This window comes from Bos javanicus, chromosome 11 (genome assembly GCF_032452875.1).
Source record: "Bos javanicus breed banteng chromosome 11, ARS-OSU_banteng_1.0, whole genome shotgun sequence".
NCBI classification, from domain to species: domain Eukaryota; kingdom Metazoa; phylum Chordata; class Mammalia; order Artiodactyla; family Bovidae; genus Bos; species Bos javanicus.
This window is the reverse complement of record NC_083878.1, coordinates 74,991,756-75,013,711: the sequence shown is the minus strand read 5'-3', so window position 1 is coordinate 75,013,711 and position 21,956 is coordinate 74,991,756. Positions and strand designations below refer to the sequence as shown.

Sequence of the window (21,956 nt, the reverse complement as noted above, 5' to 3'; positions counted from 1 at the left end):
GAGATCCAACCAGTCCATTCTGAAGGAGATCAGCCCTGGGATTTCTTTGCAAGGAATGATGCTGAAGCTGAAACTCCAGTACTTTGGCCATCTCATGCGAAGAGTTGACTCATTGGAAAAGACTGATGCTGGGAGGGATTGGGGGCAGGAGGAGAAGGGGACGACAGAGGATGAGATGGCTGGATGGCATCACTGATTCTATGGACGTGAGTCTCAGTGAACTCCAGGAGTTGGTGATGGACAGGGAGGCCTGGTGTGCTGCGGTTCATGGGGTCGCAAAGAGTCGGACACAACTGAGCGACTGAACTGAACTGTTTATATTATCGGTAAGGCTTCCTATCAACAGTAGGCAGTTAGTAGTTAAGTTTGGGGGAGTCAAAAATTAAACACCAATTTTCAACTGCATGAAAGTTGGTGCCCCTAACCCCTGTATGGTTCAAGAGTCAATTATATACACTTCCTTTCAGGAAAAATTCACATTAGTCCAATTAAATAGGCATTATTTGCTCCATTTTATAGAAGAGGCAATAAGGATCAGATGCTTTCAGTTACTTAAAGTTATATACTTAATAGGGCTTCCCTGGGGGCTCAAATGGTAAAGAATCTGCCTGCAATGCAGGAGACCCATGTTCAATGCCTGGGTCAGGAAGATCCCCTGGAAAAGGGAATGGCTACCCACTCCAGTATTCCTGCCTGGAGAATTCTATGGACAGAGGAGCCTGGTGGGCTATAGTCCATGGAGTCACAAAGAATCAGACATGACTGAGAGACTAACACTTTCACTTTCGTATATACTTAATAGTAAAGTCAGATATGAACTAACATTTTTCTGACACCAAAGGCCAAACCTTAGCCAATACATTGTATGGTCAACCCTCAGTATCTGTTGGGGGGGCATTAGTTCCAAGGCTCCCCAGAGATACCAAAATACAAAGATGCTTAAGTTCCTTATATAAAATAGCATAGTACTGTCAGCCCTATATATCCATGGATTCCACATCTGTGAACTCAACCAATATGAGATGAAATTGTTGCCTGAATCTGTGGATGCAGAACCGGCAGATATGGAAGGCCAACTGCGCCTCCTTCATCTCACTTAAAGTACAGATTATATCCTTAATTTAGGAATGTAGATTCTTGTCATTTAAAAAGACATATAATGACTACAAGCAGTTTTTTTAAAAAAAAGAAAGAAAACATTTCAAATCTCTTGCCCACAAAGAAATAGAAATGAAACACGAATAAAGTAAACACAGATTTAAAAAGCAGCATGGAGACTCCCTGGTGGTCCAGTGGTTAAGACTTCACTTTCCAATGAAGGGGGTGTGGGTTTGATCCCTGGTAAGGGAGTTAAAGATCCCACATGCCTCACAGCCAAAATAACCAAAACATAAAACAAAGCAGAATGATTTATGCTATGGTTTTTAATAAAACCAAGAAACATTCCTACACCCAGTATCAAGTTGCAAAAAGTATAATACTGTCAAAAATTTTAAATTAAGTCATTGGACAATTTGCCAATATTCCCAAGCTGATTCTCCCCAAATCCAATGTTATTTTACATTATTTTCTAATTATTATGAAATCCTCTTGAAACATGAAGACTGCATATGTTTGACTTCTCAATAGACACTGAACACCTTGAAGTTAACAATTTTACTTTATCCCATTTTCTAGACCCACTATCTAGAACACAGCAGTCTTTAACATGGATACCGACAGTAACTAAAAATAATATTTGAAATGCTTTACCAATTAGGTAGAACTTTGATACACATCAACTCAGTAATGGGTATTCAACAAATGCTTGCTCTAAGCATTTTTAAAGTGTCATGTGAATCTCCTTAGACATAACAATATATAAGTTGCATTACAATGTATGAATGACTTCCTTCAGTACCCCAAATAATTAAAAAGTGAATTTATATCAGGACTAATTTTATAAGTATTAGGAAATGGTATTTTTAAAGTTAGTTATAAATAAATAGTAACGATAGCCCAAATGATATTCATTTACCTTATGCAGTCTTTTAAAAGCATTCATTTAATACTGAATTCTTCTAGCACATTTGTAACTCATGAAAATAAATAATATACTTTGTGATATTTCTTGCACAGATATTTAGCTTTTTATGCTTGTTCTAGTCCCTCAGTTAGATTATAAGCTATATGGGATATCTAGGGATCTTAAAAGCACTTAACATCGTATTTATTATATGCCAAGTTGCCACCTCAATAAATATGTTGTAAATCATCTTAAATTAGTACTAGTGAAACTGCTATTAAATACCTCTAAGACATACAAATTCCAATTACTGATCCTAAATTTAACATACTGATTGGTAAATATGACTTGTTATGAACAATTTGTATAATATTTATAGACCAAATATATTAAGTATTAAGAAGATATTCTCACATTAGCTGACTTCACTTACCTGATCAAAAAGAAGCCTAAGCTGCCGCTCAGATTCACCAACCCACTTACTCAGACAATCCGCTCCTTTCCGCATAAAAAAAGCCACCTTTTTGTCTCCCTGACTGCACTCGTTAGCTAACGCTCTGGCGACCAAGGTTTTACCTGTGCCAGGAGGACCATAAAACAAACAGCCTCTAGAGGAATAGAGAGTCAATAAAACTAAATTAGTGTTACCATTAGCACTAATAATCAATTTAAAAGTATGCACCTCCTGTTTAAGTTTGAGTTAATGTATACTGATTATTATTAGACACCAACAAAGCCTTTTGTATTTTGTAGTCCACAGGCAAAAGTCTCACTTTGCTGAGAGCCCTCAAGAATGTTCTCAAAACAATCAAGCTTTGGGATGCAAGAAATAGCTCACTCAGGGAAGACAGTAATTTGGCAACATATTAAAGGCGTTTGCCCTGTGACCCAGAAATTGCACATTTTTTACAAAATCATGTAGAAATACTCAAAAGAATGTTATAGACTTTCTTAAAAAATCTAAATGCTATCTATTAATAAGGGACAAATACACCACTATATCTATAAATTAAATAAATACTAGTATGATGTCAAATAGAATAATACATACAATATTTATTAATATGAGGTATCTATATTATAGAGCGAAAAATAAAGTTACATAAGGGCATTATTGAGTAATCTCATTTATATTAAATGTTTAAATGCACACAATACAGGCAAAATCATAAACTTAATATATGCATATATGTATAAAAGAAAGTTATAAAGAATATAAAAATTGTTCTCTCTAAAGAGGAAGATTACTTTTAGCTTATAACATATTTTGTTTATAACTCCATTATTTAAAGTTTCTCATTAATGGGTTTTTTTTAATTTACTATTTTTTAATAGTAACTGAATCCAATGGATATAATCATATTCATTGGATCATATCATATAAAAAGTAAATAAATTTCTATTATGATTCATAAGAGCCACTGTAGAATTACAGGCCAACATTTAACTCACTCAAATAGAAGATGACTCTTTAAAAGATTTTCTACATCCTTAAAAGTAACAAATTAGAACCAAATCTCTTAAATAAAAAAGGATATTAAGCAGTTTAAATCTAAGTCTATGTGTACATCTTCAGAATATTTCATTCTACCCAATTTCCTCTGACATAATTGCTCAGTCTTTTCTAATAGTTAACTAGCTAACCACCTCATGATCAGACACAATTAATCTGATCATAAAAATAAATTATCAAGTTTACCATTTCAAAAATACCACATCATTAAACACTTCACTGAAATTGTGCTTTCAAAGACTAAACAACATATAGTATCAAACTCAATGCTATTTAGGAGACTAAATTAAGGAAAATCTAGTTGGGCAATCCACTTGTATATTCAAGGCCTGCATAAAGAATCTCATCCTATGTCCGAGTCTTAAATGCTGAAATATAAACTTCAAGTACCACAGCTTTTGAGCTCTAAATAATAAACTTTCATTCCTAATTCTCATTGCTAGAACATATCAAATAAATATACATAAAATATTTATAAATAATATTTAGATTTATAATTACTAATTGAAATTTGATAAATTAACAATAACAATAATAAACATCTAGCATTACTAACCTTGGAGGCTGAATTTTAAATTTTTCAAAAATTTCTGGATATAAAAGTGGGAATACTACCATTTCCTTTAGTGCATGAATATGATGACTCAATCCACCTATGCTATCAAACCGCACCTTGGAAAGAAGGGGGAAAGTTTAGTACAAAATAATTTTAATTATATATAGGTTTCTTTTTAATGTATGAGATAATGATTGCAAAATACATGCCTTCAGCAGGAACTGAAGTTTAAATATAAAGTTCATATATAAACAGAATTCAAAAAATTATACTTTAGGGAATCCCCTGGCAGTATGGTGGTTAGGACACCACGCTTCTATTGAAGGGAGCACAGATTCAATCCTTGATGGGGGAACTAAGATCCCACAAGCTGTGTGACCAAAAAAAAAAAAAAAGAGGTATTTCTAGAAAACCATTTACAAAACTTACTGATTTATCAATATTCATTGGATCAACATCAGCCAAGCTTGCGCCCACTTTAACACGTTCTCGGAGAATACCACTAGCTAAATCTTCTGCTCTTAAGTTCATAGGCAAACACCTGAAATTCATAAAAATTTAAGCAGATAACATTAAAAAGTTACATGTTCTTAAAATCATAAACAAGTTTTAAAGCTTTAACACATTTTTAAATTTATTTTTTTATTGAAGGATAATTGCTTTACAGAATTTTGTTGTTTTCTGTCAAACCTCAACATCAATCAGCCATAGGCATACATATATCCCCTCCCTTTTGAACCTCCCTCCCATCTCCCTCCCCATCCCAACCCTCTAGGTTGATACAGAGCCCCTGTTTGAGATCCCTGAGCCATACAGCAAATTCCCATTGGCTATCTATTTTACATATGGTAATATGTTTCCATGTTACTCTTTCCATACATCTCACCCTCTCCTCCCCTCTCCTCATGTCCATAAGTCTCTTCTCTATGTCTGTTTCTCCGTTGCTGCCCTGTAAATAAGTTCTTCAGTACGATTCTTCTAGATTCCGTATATGTGTGCTGCTGCTGCTAAGTCGCTTTAGTCGTGTCTGACTCTGTGCAATCCCATACATGGCAGCATGTTAGAATATGATATTTATCTTTCTCTTTCTCTTTCTGACTCACTTCACTCTGTATAATAGGTTCTAGGTTCATCCACCTCATCAGAACTGACTCAAATGTGTTCCTTCTATGGTTGAGTAATATTCCATTGTGTATATGCACCACAACTTCTTTATCCATTCATCTGTCAATGGACATCTAGGTTGCTTTCATGTTCTAGCTACTGTAAATAGTGCTGCAATGAACAATGGAATACATGTGTCTTTTTCAATTTTGGTTTCCTCAGGGTATATGCCTAGGAGTGGGATTTGCTGGGTCATATGGTGGTTTTATTCCTAGTTTCTTTAAGGAATCTCCGTACCATCTTCTATAGTGGCTGTATCAATTTACATTCCCACCAACAGTGCAAGAGAGTTCCCTTTTCTCCACATCCCCTCCAGCATTTATTGTTTGTAGACTTTTTGATGATAGCTATTCTGACTGGTGTGAGGTGATACCTCATTATACTTTTGATTTGCTTTCTCTCATAATGAGTGATGTTGAGCATCTTTTCATATATTTGTTAGCCATCTGTATGTCTTCTTTGGAGAAATGTCTGTATAGGTCTTTTTCCCACTTTTTGATAGGGTTTTTGTTTTTCTGGCATTGAGTTGTATAAGCTGCTTGTATATTTTGGAAATTAATCCTTTTTTTAGTTGTTTCATTTGCTATTATTTTCTCCCATTCTGAGGGTTGTCTTTTCACCTTTCTTATAGTTTCCTTTGCTGTGCAAAAGCTTTTAAGTTTAATCAGGTCCCACTTGTTTACTTTTGTTTTTATTTCCATTACTCTAGGAGGTGGGTTATAGAGGATCTTGCTTTGATTTATGTCGTCGAGTGTTCTGCCTATGTTTCCCTCTAAGAGTTTTATAGTTTCTGGTCTTACATTTAGGTCTTTAATCCATTTTGAGTTTATCTTTGTGTATGGTGTTAGAAAGCATTGTAATTTCATTCTTTTACATGTAGCTGTCTAGTTTTCCCAGCACTATTTATTGAAGAGGCTGTCTTTGCCCCATTACATAGTCTTGCCTTCTTTGTCAAAAATAAGGTACCCACAGGTGCATGGGTTTATTTCTGGGCTTTCTATCTTGTTCCATTGGTCTACATTTCTGGTTTTGTGCCAGTACCATACTGTCTTGATGACTGTAGCTTTGTAGTATAATCTGAAGTCAGGAAGGTTGATTCCTCCAGCTCCATTCTTCTTTCTCAAGACTGCTTTGGCTATGGGGGGTCTTCTTTGTTTCCATATGAATTGTAAAATTTTTTTGTTCTAGTTCTGTGAAAGATGCTATTGGTAATATGATAGGGATAGCACTGAATCTGTAGACTGCATTTGGTAGTATAGCCATTTTCACAATACTGATTCTTCCTACCCAGGAACATGGAATATCTCTCCATCTGTTTATGCCATCTGCTTTGACACACTTTTATCTTTCTCCCTTTTCTCATAACCCAGAAAATGACAAGAGATTTCATAGTTTCGATCTACTTTTCCTAAATTCTTTTCAATAGATCAGAAATAAATTTATTCACAAGACAAAGCAATTAAGGTCATGAATTTATTTGCCCAAAGAGTCCAACCTAGTCTAAATAAGAAAACTTAACAAACCTGATATTCTATAAGTACAAAATAAAAAGACCTACTATATATACACTATTAATATTATATATGACATTAAATAAACTCAAGCTTTAATACAATATTTAAATTTATCCTTAGTTATTATGTATATCAATTCAGAATACATGATTGAAGAAATAAGTTTCCTTTCTTTTAATTCAAGAGAAACCAATATTAGATCCTGTTTTTAAAATTAAGCCTTATTTTTTGTGTCGGTACCTTAAAATACATCTTTAGCTACTCAAAATCCTATACAATATTAATTTAATTATCCCTAAGAAAATACAACCTGCTGCCTCTTTTAAATATTGCATAAACACCAAAAGATGACATAAATAGCCTCAAAAAAGTATAGGTTCTATAATGAATGTAACTTCACTGATATTTCTGAATCTGAACTTACTTTAAAAACTTCCAAAGCAGGTATCAGAATAGTTCAGATTAAAGAGGCATTATACTCTTTTATTTAAACTTAGATTTTCCTACACTTTCTGTCATCCACACAAGGAACTCTTTCTAGCATATAATCTACACCAATCCAAACTTGTTTCCAAGACCAGCTAACTGAAAACTTGATATTTCTACAGTAAATATATAATGCTAAAGTATAGAAATGCTTTGCTAAATATAAAATTTCTAAATATTATTTTAAATATTGTACATATTGTACATATAAGCTAGAACATTAACTTAAATTTTAAAGGATAAATTATAATTTGATGCTCTAATAGGCAAAACATTGATTCCCTTCCCCGCTGAAAACTCTTAAGATTTTAGTGAGCCATGTAATAATGAGTCACTCTACTTAAGCAAAGATCACCAGAGGCATTCACTAAACCAAAACTATAACAAGGTTTCCAACAAAACCCAAGGACTCCTGAAATAATTCTATTTAAAATCAAGTCTTACTCTTGAGTGCTATCATCACTTTAAGCATCTAAAATCAGCCTCATTAAATGGATTTGGATTAGAGGAGTGGGCTTCCCCGGTGGCTCAGAGGTTAAAGCGTCTGCCTGCAAGGCGGGAGACCCGGGTTCAATCCCTGGGTCAGGAAGATCCCCTGTAGACGGAAATGGCAACCCACTCCGGTATTCTTGCCTGGAGAATCCCATGGACAGAGGAGCCTGGTAGGTTATAGTCCACAGGGTTGCAAAGAGTCAGACACGACTGAGTGACTTCACTTTCACTTTCTTTCTTTACTGAACAAGAGACTGTCATAGAGGTTGGACTCTTCCCCTGGTTCTATCTTTATCTTCCCACACTGTTTTATTGAATACTAACACAGTTAAGTAATTTATGGGAAGTTTCCCATGGTTAGATTTCTACTCTAAAAATTACTATGTAAAAACCAAGTTAGTGTATTACTCTAATGTGTTGAGTATCACTGTGAGCAAAATACTGGTACAGGTAAGAATCACAAAGTTTAAACTGTTATTCCTTTTTTCTACCATGGAAGTAACAATTAAAAATTTACTAACCTATTTCTTGCTCTTGCCATGCTCTTTGATTTCCTTCTTTCAAATCGTTCTTCATCAGAAGAAGTTGTGTCACTACTGTGAATAGCATGCTTCTTTCTCCTATTTAAAGAGAGTAAAATCCTTAAAATCATTACAGCAGCAAAGGGCTTTTAAAAAGCAAAATTCTGAGCACCACATCTACTGTTAGCTTGGTATAAAATACATACATTCACTCATTCATTTGGCAAATATTTATTAAGATCCTTATACTCATGCAATTTTCAACAGAAGGAAAAAAAAACAGGAGGAGAATAAGGCTATAATCTTTTAAATAGGGTAATTTAGAAAGCCATCAAACAACAAATTTAATTTGCATCCAAATTTAGGGAATGTCTATCACTGATTGATAAATAATATCAAAATCTTAGAAAAGAAAGCTTATCCTTTTCTCTTATTTTCCCATTTTCCAAACAATCAGAAATAGTACATATGCTAAAAAAAATAATACATCAGTTTATAGGAAGACAAGAGTTTCCACTTTTGATTTAAGATACTTATATCTTGTCTGAATTTCTTGTAAAACATACTTTTGAAGAAAAGTTTCCAATCATAACTACTATGGAATGAAAGTATCAAAGTAAAATCCTTGAGGAAAAACAATACTCAATAAATCTAATTATTAAAATAATTGATGACACCTCTAAAATACCTAGAAAATATGGTATCATACAAAATGGAATCATTGTAAATTAATTTACTTGAAACTCAGAATGGCCTTCAAGGATGGTGTACACCCTGTGCATATCTATTCAATTCCAATTCCCTCAATAGAAAACTCAGATTTTCCCCAGCTCATTAAGACTTTTAACATGTCTAATATTCCTTCTCCTGATTAATAGGAGTCTTTTCATTTCATCCTGTATCAGATTTTAATGTTTCCCAAGACCTTAGGAAGACTGTTGAAATAGTTACCTACTCAATCTTTGCAATTTTGATTTTACTTTCTAACTTCTTTCCCTCCTTAAGAAAAAATGCCTGTTTTCAAGTTCATTTACTCTATGTGTGTGTGTTGTGAGCCTAATATATAAAAATATAATACATCAGCTCTAATGAGGTGATCAGAAGCAATAGTGTACATACTGGGCTAAAGAAATGACTCCAGATGATTACTTGAATTCACAAGAACAAACAAAGAGACCCAGAAAAATAAAATAAAAGTTATTATCCAAAATCTATAAACATATACTTGATTGCCTTTATTCTCTAATCTTTTTAAATAAAACAGAATTATAAGAATAATTCTAATAACAAATTGCTAGGTTTATAAAATGTATCACAATATCACAAAAAGCAGAATGGATCATAAAGGGAAGGGGCCACATCATACACAAAAGAAAGTCAAAATGGATCAAAGACCTAAACATAGAGCTAAATCTATAAAACTCTTAGAAGAAAACACAGGAATAAATCTTCATGATCACAGATTTGGCAATGGATTCTTAGATACGACATCAAAAACATGAACAATAACAACAAAGATAAATTAAACCTCATCAAAATTAAAGTTCTTTTTGCTTCAAAGAACATCATCAAGATAGTAACACAACCCACGAAACAGGATAAAATATTTACAAATCAAATATCTGATAAGGAATTTGAATAGAGAATATATAAAGAGCCCTTATAAGTCAGTAAGAAAAAGACAACCCAATTTTTAAATAGGCACAGGACACAAAGACAGTTCTCAAAGGAAAGTATTAAAATGGCCAATAAGCACTTGAAAATATGCCTCATATCATCAAAAATTATAATGAGATACATTTTATACTCATCAGGATGACCAGAATCAAAAAGTCAGACAATATTAAGCTTTGAAGAGAATATGAAAAACTGGAAACCCTATACACTGATGGAGAGAATGTAAAATGGTATAGTCCACTTTGGAAAACATTCAAGCAGTTCTTAAATGATTAACCATAAAGTTATCACATGGCCCGGTAATTCTACCCCAAGGGATATACTCAAGAGAAATAAAAATGTATGTCCAGGAATTCCTGGCAGGCCAGTGGTTAGGACTCTGAGATTTCACTGCCAAGGATGCAGGCTCAATCCCTCGTCAGGGAACTAAGATCCTACAAGCCATGAAGCATAGTCAAAAACAACCCCCAAAAAAACAAAACAAAACAAAAATCCTCTAAGCCTCAATGACAAGATTATTAACAACCACGAATTGTCTAAAATATAAAATATATCTTTCTTAAGCATCAATCTTACAGAGGATTTGCTAGATGCATTCCCAATAAAGAAGTGGGGTACAATTAATATACAGAAATTAACTGTTTGCATATATACAAACAGCCATCTGAGAAAAAATATAAGAATAAAGAAAAAAAATTGACAAGGACATCTTTTATGTAATATAATATTTATACATTATACATAATTCGGTAATAAATGTGGCAACTGTAATCAATGGAAAAAACACAGATTCACTCAATAAATGAGGTTGGAAAAACTCATTTTCCACCTGGGAAAAAAGCTGGATCCATACTACAAATCTCACACAAGAATAAAATTCAGATGGATCAAAAGTAGAGTAAAATATGAAACATTAAAAATAAAGGTGCTATATGCATAACTGATTCACTCTGCTATACACCTGAAACTAACACAACATTATAATCAACTATACTCCAATAAAAATTTTAAAAAAGAAAACCATCAGTATTCTAAATTAAATAAAATAAAAATAAACAAAGGTGAACTTCCTTAACACTCTGGATTTAGGAAGGCTTTTCTAACTATAATTCAAAATCTAAAAATATTGTAATTGTTGTTCAGTCACTCAGTCACGTCCAATTCTTTGCAACCCCGTGGACTGTAGCACACCAGGCTCTTCTAAACAGGAGCCCACTAGGTTCCTCTGTCCATGGGATTTCCCAGGCAAGAATACTGGGGTGGATTGCCATTTCCTTCTCCAGGGCATCTTCCTGATCCAGAGATTGAACCTGCATCTTCTGCTTGGCAAGCAGAGTGTTTACCACTGGGTCAACTGGGAAGCCCCTCTAAAAAAAATAGTAGGCTGATAAATTTGATTACATAAAAATAAAAACTTTCTGGTAAAGACAACCAAAAGCAAAGTTAAAACACAAACTAAGAACTGAGAAGAAAGACTGGCAATTTGTGACAAAGGACTTCTATACTACATAAAGAAAGAACTACTTGTTGTTCAGTCACTCAGGTGTGTCTGGCTTTTTGCAACCCCATAGACCACAGCACACCAGGCTTCGCTGTCCTTCACCAACTCCTGGAGCTTGCTCAAACTCATGTCCATTGAGTCAGTGATGCCATCCAACTATTTCATCCTTTGTCATCTCCTTATCCTCCTGCCTTCAATCTTTCCCAGCATCAGGGTCTTTTCTAATTAGTCAGCTCTTCACATCTGGTGGCCAAAGTACTGGAGCTTCAGCTTTAGCATCAGTCCTTCCAATGAATATTCAGGGTTGATATCCTTTAAGATTAACTGGTTTGATCTCCTTGCACTCCAAGGGACTCTCAATCTTCTCCAGCACCACAGTTCAAAAGCATCAATTCTTAGGCATTCAGCCTTCTTCATGGTCCAACTGTCAGACCCATACATGACTACTGGATAAACCATAGCTTTGACTATATGGACCTTTTTCAGCAAAGTAATGTCTCTGCTTTTTAATACGCTGCCTAGGTTTGTCATAGCTTTTCTTCCAAGGAGCAAAGGCTTTGATTTCATGGCTGCAGTCACCATCTGCAGTGATCTTGGAGCCCAGGAAAATAAAGTCTGTCATGGTTCCCATTGTTTCCCCATAGATTTGCCATAAAGCGATGGGACCAGATGCCATGATCATTGTTTTTTTGAATGTTTAGTCTTAAGCCAGCTTTTTCACTCTCCTCTCACCTTCATCAAGAAGCTCTTTAGTTCCTCTTCACTTTCTACCATAAGAGTATTGTCATCTGCATATCTGAGGTTACTGAAAGTGATTCCACCTTTTGCTTCATCCAGCTCAGCATTTCACATGATATATTCTGCATATAAGTTAAATTAGCAGGGTGACAATATACAGCCTTGATGTACTCCTTCCCCAGTTTTGAACCAGTCCATTGTTCCATGTCCAGTTCTAACTATTTCTTCTTGACCTGCATACAGGTTTCTCAGGAGGCAGGTAAGGTGATCTGGTATTCCCATCTCTTAAAGAATTTTCCACAGTTTGTTGTGATCCACACAAAGGCTTTAGGGTAGTCAATGAAGCAGAAGCAGATATTTTTCTGTAATTCTCTTGCTTTTTCAATGATCCAATGGATTCGGTAATTTGATCTCTGGTTCCTCTGCCTTTTCCATATACAGCCTGAACATCTGGAAATTCTCGGTTCATGTACTGCTAAAAGCCTCACTTGGAGAATTTTGAGCATTACTTTGCTAGCGTGTGAGATGAGTGCAATTGTGTGGTAGTTTGAACATTCTTTGGCATTGCCTTTCTTTGGGATTGGAATGAAAATGGACCTTTTCCAGTTCAGTGGCCATGCTAAGTCTTCTAAATTTGCTGGCATATTGAGTACAGCACTTTCACAGCATCATCTTTTAGGATTTGAAGTAGCTCAGCTTGAATTCCACAACCTCCACTAGCTTTGTTCATAATGATGCTTCCTAAGACCCACTTGACTTCACACTCCAGGATACCTGGCTCTAGGTAAGTGATCACACCATCATGGTTATCTGGGTCATTAAGGTCTTTTTTGTATAGTTCTGTATATTCTTGCCACCTCTTCTTAATATCTTCTGTTTCTGTTAGGTCCATAATGTTTCTGTCCTTTATTGTGTCCATATTTGCATGAAATGTTCCCTTGGTATCTTTAATTTTCTTGAAGAGATCTTTAGTCTTTCCCATTCTCTTGTTTTACTCTATTTCTTTGCATTGTTCACTTAGGAAGGCTTTCTCATGTATCCTTGCTATTCTTTGGAACTCTGCATTCAAATGGATATATCTTTCCTTTTCTCCTTTGCCTTTCGCTTCATTTCTTTTCTCAGCTATTTGGAAGGCCTCCTCAGACAGCCATTTTGCCTTTTTGCATTTCTTTTTCTTGAGGATGGTTGTGATCACTGCTTCCTGTACAATGTCACAAACCTTCATCCATAGTTCTTTAGGCACTCTGTCTATCAAATCTAATCCCTTGAATCTATTTGTCACTTCCACTGTATAATCATAAGGGATTTGATTTAGGTCATACCTACTAAAAGTAGATTAAAAGCAAGCAGATTCACATGGTCATATAATTTTATAAATTAGCAATAGTTTAAAAAAAAGAGCAAGAATCTATTATAAAATAGGCATACTTTACAGACATTTCAGGGGAAAAAAAGTAAATGTCTTTTAAAAATACAGGAAAAAATACTCTTGTTAAGAGATTCAAAAATAAACCAAGATTTCCTTTTCAAGTCTCAGACTGGCAAAAATCCAAAAGTTTGAGAATGCGTTTTGCTGGCAGAAATACAGAGAAGTAGGGACTTTCATACATTGCAGGGTGGACCACAAGCTGATTCAACAGCATTGAAGGTCATCAAATTACAATTTCACATTCTCTTTAACTCAGAGATTCCACTTCCATAAGTTTATCCTACAGACATATTTGTACACATGTAAAAGATGATTATGCAAGGGTATGCATTATAAACCGTACACTGTAATAGCAAAACAGTGAAAACAACCTGACTCTCAATAAAGAAATAATTTTAAAATTACAGTATATCTATATTAAATACAGTAATGTTATAGAACTATAAATGTGAAATTTTGCTATACTTAAATGAAAAGACAGTGAAAACAAATCCAGTGAAAAAACAAGGTATGAACAATGTGCACAGTATATTTTGGGTAAAAAGAAGGGATAACAATCAATATATGTATTGGTACATATATATATATATATACACACACACACACACACACACACACACACACACATATATGTATGAACATATTCTCTAAGGACATACAATCTAATAAAAATGTTTCTATGGGATACTGAGAGGCTACTGAGACTAGAAAACAGCTTTTAATGTTTATTTCATTTTTGAGCCATGGGGAATCGATTACCTTTTCAGAAAACACAGTAGAGAAGACAGTCCTTCAAAATCAAAACGCCTCTTTGTACATCTAATTGAAAGGGCAAAAGGAAACTAAAAGTAGCAAAGACTAACTGAATCAATTCTTCCAATGAATGCAATGTGAGTCTCTAGACTCAACTTACTAAGAGACCAGAAAGCTGTGTAGCTTTAGGGAACATAATTGTTAAAACAATAATCATTTCTGGCAAACTGAATCAGGAAGATAACAGTCACACTTAGGGTAAAAACTATTAGTGACTAATTAAAGAAGATGCTATTTAGTTTTCACTGGCATTATCATTAATGACATTAAAACCTATATCTTCAATGTAATGCATTATACTATGTAGTACTTAAGGAGATATCTAAATGATAGATGGAAATATTTCCTCCTTTCAAAAACTAACAGAATATACCTGATATGACTTCTTCTTGCTGGAGATCTGTGAATATCAAAAAGGGTATTTTCCCTCTTTTTTTGATGAGCTGGTACTTGAAAAAAAAAAAAGACAATACAGAAATAATTAATAATAAATTGATAAACTGATATATTAAAGAAGCAGAAATTACTTCTGTTAATTTTCTGAATAAAAGCTGTCTTCAGGTTCTAAATGCTGTCTAAAGGAAGCACAACAAAAATAAATACTTTGTGGTAAACACTATAAGCTGCAAATAAACATTCAAAAAAAAAATGTTAAACTAAATCTTTGTGACTTTAGGTTAACCAAAGATTTCTTTGACACACCACCAAAAGCCTAATCCATTAAAATGTTTTGATAAACTAAAATTCATCAAAATTACAAATTCTGCTCTTTGAAAGATAGTATTGAGAATTTTTTTCAAGAAGCTACCGAGAAAATATTTGTAAATCACAATGACTGATATCAAGAGTACATAAGGAATTCTCAAATTTTCAGTAATAAAAAAACAAACAATTGAACTGAAAAAATGGGCAAAAGATTTCAATACTTCACCAGAGATAATCTTGGCAAATCAGCACATAAAAATATGCTAAACTTCACTAGTCATTAGCAAAATGTAAACTAAAACTACAATAAATATGTATTAAAATTAATTTTAAAAAATGACCACACCTAATGCCATCAAATTTGGAAAACTCAGCAGTGGCCACAGGACTGGAAAAGGTCAGTTTTCATTCCAATCCCAAAGAAAGGCAATGCCAAAGAATGCTCAAACTACAGCACAATTGCACTCATCTCACACACCAGTAAAGTAATGCTCAAAATTCTCCAAGCCAGGCTTCAGCAATACGTGAACTGTGAACTTTCAGATGTTCAAGCTGGTTTTAGAAAAGGCAGAGGAACCAGAGATCAAATTGCCATCCACTGGATCATCAAAAAACCGAGAGTTCCAGAAAAAATATCTATTTCTGCTTTATTGACTATGCCAAAGCCTTTGACTGTGTGGATCACAATAAACTGTGGAAAATTCTGAAAGAGATGGGAATACCAGACCGCCTGACCTGCCTCTTCAGAAACCTATATGCAGGTCAGGAAGCAACAGTTAGAACTGGACATGGAACAACAGACTGGTTCCAAATAGGAAAAGGAGTATGTCAAGGCTGTATATTGTCACCCTGTTTATTTAACTTCTATGCAGAGTACATCATGAGAAACACTGGGCTGGAAGAAGCACAAGCTGGAATCAAGACTGCCGGGAGAAATCTCAATAACCTCAGATATGCAGATGACACCACCCTTATGGCAGAAAGTGAAGAGGAACTCAAAAGCCTCTTGATGACAGTGAAAGAAGAGAGTGAAAAAGTTGGCTTAAAGCTCAACATTCAGGAAACGAAAATCATGGCATCTGGTCCCATCACTTCATGGCAAATAGATGGGGAAACAGTGGAAACAGTGTCAGACTTTATTTTTCTGGGCTCCAAAATCACTGCAGATGGTGAATACAGCCATGAAATTAAAAGACGCTTACTGCTTGGAAGGAAAGTTATGACCAACCTAGACAGCATATTAAAAAGCAGAGACATTATTTTGCCAACAAAGGTCCGTCTAGTCAAGGCTATGGTTTTTCCAGTAGTAATGTATGGATGTGAGAGTTGGACTGTGAAGAAAGCTGAGCACCGAAGAATTGATGCTTTTGAACTGTGGTGTTGGAGAAGACTCTTGAGAGTCCCTTGGACTGCATGGAGATCCAACCAGTCCATCCTAAAGGAGATCAGTCCTGGGTGTTCTTTGGAAGGAATGATGCTAAAGCTGAAACTCCAGTACTTTGGCCACCTCATGCAAAGAGTTGACTCATTGGAAAAGACATTGATGCTGGGAGGGAGTGGGGGCAGGAGGAAAAGGGGATGACAGAGGATGAGATGGCTGGATGGCATCACCAACTCAATGGACGTGAGTTTGAATGAACTCCTGGAGTTGGTGATGGACAGGGAGGCCTGGCATGCTGCAATTCATGGGGTCACAAAGAGTCAGACACGACTGAGCGACTGAACAGAACTGAATGTTGACAAGAATAGGAAGCAACTGATACTCATACACTGTTGGTATTAATTGCTCAGTCGTGCCTGTCTCTTTGCGACCCCATGGACTGTAGCCCACCAGGCTCCTCTGTCCATGGGATTCTCCAGGCAAGAATACTGGAGTGGGTTGCCATGCCCTTCTCCAAAAGATATTCACAACCCAGGAATCGAATCTAGGTCTCTCACATTGCAGGCAGATTCTTTACCATATAACTACTGCCAAGGGATTCCATACACTGTTAGTGAGAATGTAAATGGTATAATTACTTTGGAAGAGTTTGGTAATTCTTAGTCAGTTAAACATACACCTAATTAAAAAACCCAGCCTTCTACTTCTAGGTATTTATAAGAAAAATGAAAACATATGTCCAAACAAAGACTTGCAAACATATGTTCATAACAACTTATGTATTTATAATACCCAGACACCAGAAATGTCAACAATCCAAATGTCATAAACAAATGAACGGGTAAACAAATTGTGATATACCCATCCAATGGAATGCTACTCAGCAATAAAGAGAAAAATACTACTGTCATAGTCAACAACATGGATGAGTCTTACCATTATGTACTAAGTGAAATAAGTCAGACAAAAAAGAGTCTATACTATATATAAAATTTGAGAAAATGTAAATTCATCCATGGTGACAGAAAGCAGGTAAGATAAGTCACTGCCTGAGGGTTGGGAGAAGGAGGCAAAAGAAGGTTGAAATGAAATGAAATGGTCAGTCGTGTCCAACTCTTTGCGACCCCACAGACTATACAGTCCATGGAATTCTCCAGGCCAGAATACTGGAGTGGGTAGCTGTTGCCTTCTCCAGGGGATCTTCCCAACACAGGGATCAAACCCAGGTCTCCCGCATTGCAGGCAGATTCTTTGCCAGCTGAGCCACAAGAGTTAGGAGTAGATTATAAGCAGGCAGAATGAAATTTGAAGGTGGAGAGGTTGATGAAAATGCTCATTATCTTGACTGTGGTGACAGTTTCATAAGTAAATCCCTAAGGTATTTCCAACTTGCCAAATTGTGTACATGAAGCATATGGAATGGCAATGGATTACATATAACTCATACCTCAATAAAGCTTTAAAAAAAAAAAAAACACTAATAAAATGGCTCACAATCTTTTCTCTGTCCTAACACACCTGTCCTATTATTATCAGGGCTATCTGTGACAGTGATTCCTAACTGAAGCAGAATAATGTCTACATACTTCAGCGAGCTTTTAGTGAGGTAACTTTGATATTTCCAGAGAATCAATCACTGCTTTAGATTATGAGAGTTTGAATAAGATGATCCATTATGCTAAATGAAAGTAGCAAGACACAAAAGGTCACATATAGGTAAATCGATGGAGACAGAAAGTGCATTAGTGATTGCCAAGGGCTGGGGGGACGGAAGTATAGAAGTAATAAAATATTCCAGAATTAGACAGCGGTGATGACTGCACACCCTTGTGAATATACTAAAAACTCATAAATTGTACAGATAAAAAATAAGGAAAGCCTGGCAAAAATGGCAAATTTAATGATATGTGAACTAAATTTCAATATTCTAAAAACTGAAGGAAATCAATCATGATGGAATTTCCCAAGAGCTGGGGAAATAGTCAATAAAACAGAACCTATGGAACTGATTACTTGTCATCAGATTTTAAAGTGTTAGGATAAATTGTTTCCTTCTTAAGACTAAAACAAAACACAAACCTAGCTTACTGGCTAAGCTGCCCTTTTGTGACTTTAGCTTAAATTACTTAACCACTTGGAACACAGAGAGGCTTGCCCTAAAGAACTGCTGCAAATGAAAGTACTCAATGAACAACAAAGTAATACAAAAGTATAAGCAGTATTTATTTTTAAATTTAGGGTTATTTAAATAAAATGTGCATACACTATGTAATTCTATATTCCAGTTGTATCCTCCAACATTCAGTCATGTGTGTGAACAGAAGCATACATAAGAAAAGATATACGGAATCTGTAAGAGATTTCATTCTTTTAAATTCAACAACACTAATTTTTTTTTAAGGAACAGAGCAGAATAAGCTACTCAACCACAAAAAGGAAAGAAGTTATTTCGAATCTCTTACCTATTGGAGGTGCTTGGTATCGATCCACTGTTTTTCTTTGTCTCAAATTATATGGCCTATCATTTTCTTCTCCTTCTGCCTCTTCAACCTCTATATCTCCATCTTCCTCTTGAGATTCTAGTTTCCCACACACAAAAAGAAAAAGGGAAAAAAACTGCTTTAATCTACAAGGATTGGTCTACTCTAAAACTGAATATTTATATTTTATCTTTTTCTATACAGGTGACATTTAAAAGTGTCAACATGGTATGATACAGCATAAATCAATGCAATTAAAAATGAAACTAGATAGATGTAAAAGAAAATGCCTTTCCTACAAATAATATAGTTCTCTGCTAAATATATCAATATGATCAGAATTGAGCTCTTGATTCACCTATGACTTTTCAATCTTTTGTATTATCTTTTTGGACATATAAAGCAATAATAGAATATGATTCAAAACTTTATTACAGCAAACTCCATTCAATGCCCAATCAACCACTGAATACAGTTATTTAGCATTCACATACTACTTGATAGTTCAAAAAAAATATGCTTAAAAGATAATTACTAATGTTACAAGAGTAATTTTTGTTGGCAGTGTAATGGTTACTAGGCCCACTGATAACAGGTAAACACAGATTAGTTACATTTTTGGTAGAAAAATTCAGGCAGAGATTGGGAGAGAGTATGAAAGCAGATTTCTAGGGTACTGGTAATAGTTTATTTCTTGATCAGTTTATAATTTACCTGGCTATACACTTTAAAAATAAATTATAATGTACATAAATCCTTTATTTTTAAAAAGTGATTTTGCTATAGCTATGATGTGACATCTATTTACAGTTTAAAAGTCTGGTGAAACACTACTATATTTAAAATGGATAACCAAAAAGGACTTATTGTATAGCACATGGAACTCTGCTCAACATTATGTGGCAGCCTGGATGGGAGGGGAGTTTGGAGGAGAATGGATACATGTATATGTATGGCTGAGTTCCTTTGCTATCCACATAAAACTATCACAACATTGTTAAATAGCTATACTTCAATATAAAATTAAAAGTTAAAAAGAAAAGAGAGTTTGATGAAAATGTTTAAGCTTATGGTCCTCAAATGCAATGTACTTTATGATTAACTTTTTAACCACAGGAATTTTCAATATAACACCATCATATTAAAGCACTGGAAAAAATACTAAACTATCAGTGATGCTCAGTGAAACAGGAGACTAAAAATGCAAAGGACTTTACATTTTACTCATGAGAAAATTAGCAAATGCAATATTACTTAAGTAAATAACACTTTAAATTACTTGCGCCCAAATAAGTTTCCTTAAAACTTCAAAAAATTACCTTTTGGGAAAAAAAAAAAACTGCATTATTTATTATGAGAAAAAATTCTAAACATGGCAAGTCCTCAGGGAAATCTACAAAGATGTTCAGTTAATAATAAGGCAAAAATCACATTATAAATCTGTCTCACCTATACTGATTTTCTCCAAAGGAAGCAATATAGAGGTTCTAGCTGTAACAACAATAATATTTGCTCAATAAAATACCTTCATTAAAAATATCAACTCTTCAAAACTTACTAATAATATATTAATTACAGAATTTGAGAAATAAACCCATTCTTATCCAGCTAAGCTACATGAATAGTAGGAACTAATAAGATTTCCCAGTGAAAAACAACTATACTGCATTTAAAATACACCAAATCTTCTAAAAATCCATTTTAATAAAGAAAGTTAACATGTACAGAATTAAACCCTATAAATGTAAATCCTATAGATCTTAGTAGTCATCAATTTATAATCCTCAGACAAATGTGCTTTCATCTACTCCCAAATCCAGCCTGACAAATTCAGTCAGGATTCTTCAAATCAGAACTCAGATAGATAGGCCTCAGAAAAAAGCAGTACCACTCCCTCCAGTAGTATTAGCAATCTTTCTTTCTCTTAACTTCACCATCCTGTGTCCATAACTAAATTTGAGATCCAAATAATCATAGATTTAGGTGGCTATGGACAGAGATTTCCAGTTAAAAAGTACCTAAATACAAAAGAGGTCTTGCCTACTAACAAGCAGATCAGCCCATGGCAAATGTTGCATCAGATTAGGTCATTTAAGGACTACCCAACAGCTTACTAACAAGATATATCAATATTACACAACAATGCATAGCGTACAGCAAAGGCATTTTTCCAAATGAAGGAATTAAATACTCAGAAATGTCAATGGAACAAAAATTATTCTGAATTATATAATATAGACCTCTAAAGTCAAAAATCACCCATCCAGCAATATACTATATATATACACACACACACACACATATATATATATATAGTTTGTATGTTTTTCTTTCCTCCCACCTGAACTTTGTAGCATTTATTTCATAAAGGTGCTTTACAAACCTTCTTCTTCACCCTCAGTAGAGACTTCATGATGATTTTGTATACCATAACTATTTCTTCTCAGTGACTTTCTTCGCCTTTTCACTCTTGAATACATATCCATGTTTTCCTTTTAAAGAGAGAAATCTGTCAAATATTAACATGAAATTTATTCCCAGCCATCAGTATCACTAGCCCAATGGGACATGCCCACTTGATAAAATTTACTGAGGATCTATTTGCAAGGCACAGATCAATGAAAATGGACCTTACTGAATTTAATAAATGTATGAAACAAGAAGAAAAATAAAACTCATAAGATACTTGAAAATTGGGCAGGGAGAGGGGAAATGTGCCTAAGGGAGTGGGGGAGGAAGCACTTGAAATGAGCCTTGAAACAAAGATAGAACTGCATTAAGTCCTCAACCAGAAGTATTAACAAGAGTAAAAGATAGGAAAGTAAGAATGATGTGTTTGTATTTGGACAATGATGTGTGAGAAGATAAAGTTTGAAACCACATTATGCCAGTTGAGGTGATTTGGGGTTTTTTTCATTTATTTATTTTTAATTGGAGAATAATTGCTTTACAATGTTGTATTGGTTTCTGCCATACATCAA

The 21,956-nt window shown here is 34.5% G+C and overlaps 1 protein-coding gene across 5 annotated transcripts in view; it reads right to left on the bottom strand.

The window, feature by feature from the left end:
- The window catches only part of ATAD2B (ATPase family AAA domain containing 2B), a 122,299-nt gene that overhangs the window by 76,379 nt on the left and 23,964 nt on the right, over positions 1-21,956 (bottom strand). For 3 of the 5 annotated variants that reach the window (XM_061433189.1, XM_061433188.1, XM_061433190.1), the window contains exons 6-13: positions 21,359-21,467; positions 20,425-20,466; positions 18,958-19,074; positions 14,783-14,858; positions 8,252-8,350; positions 4,504-4,615; positions 4,075-4,190; positions 2,439-2,613 (exon numbers count right to left, since the gene is read on the bottom strand). In XM_061433189.1, the coding sequence (XP_061289173.1) occupies positions 2,439-2,613; positions 4,075-4,190; positions 4,504-4,615; positions 8,252-8,350; positions 14,783-14,858; positions 18,958-19,074; positions 20,425-20,466; positions 21,359-21,467 (846 nt within the window). The remainder of the gene's footprint in view (positions 1-2,438; positions 2,614-4,074; positions 4,191-4,503; positions 4,616-8,251; positions 8,351-14,782; positions 14,859-18,957; positions 19,075-20,424; positions 20,467-21,358; positions 21,468-21,956) is intronic. The other 2 variants (XM_061433192.1, XM_061433191.1) reach the window with 1 other exon arrangement.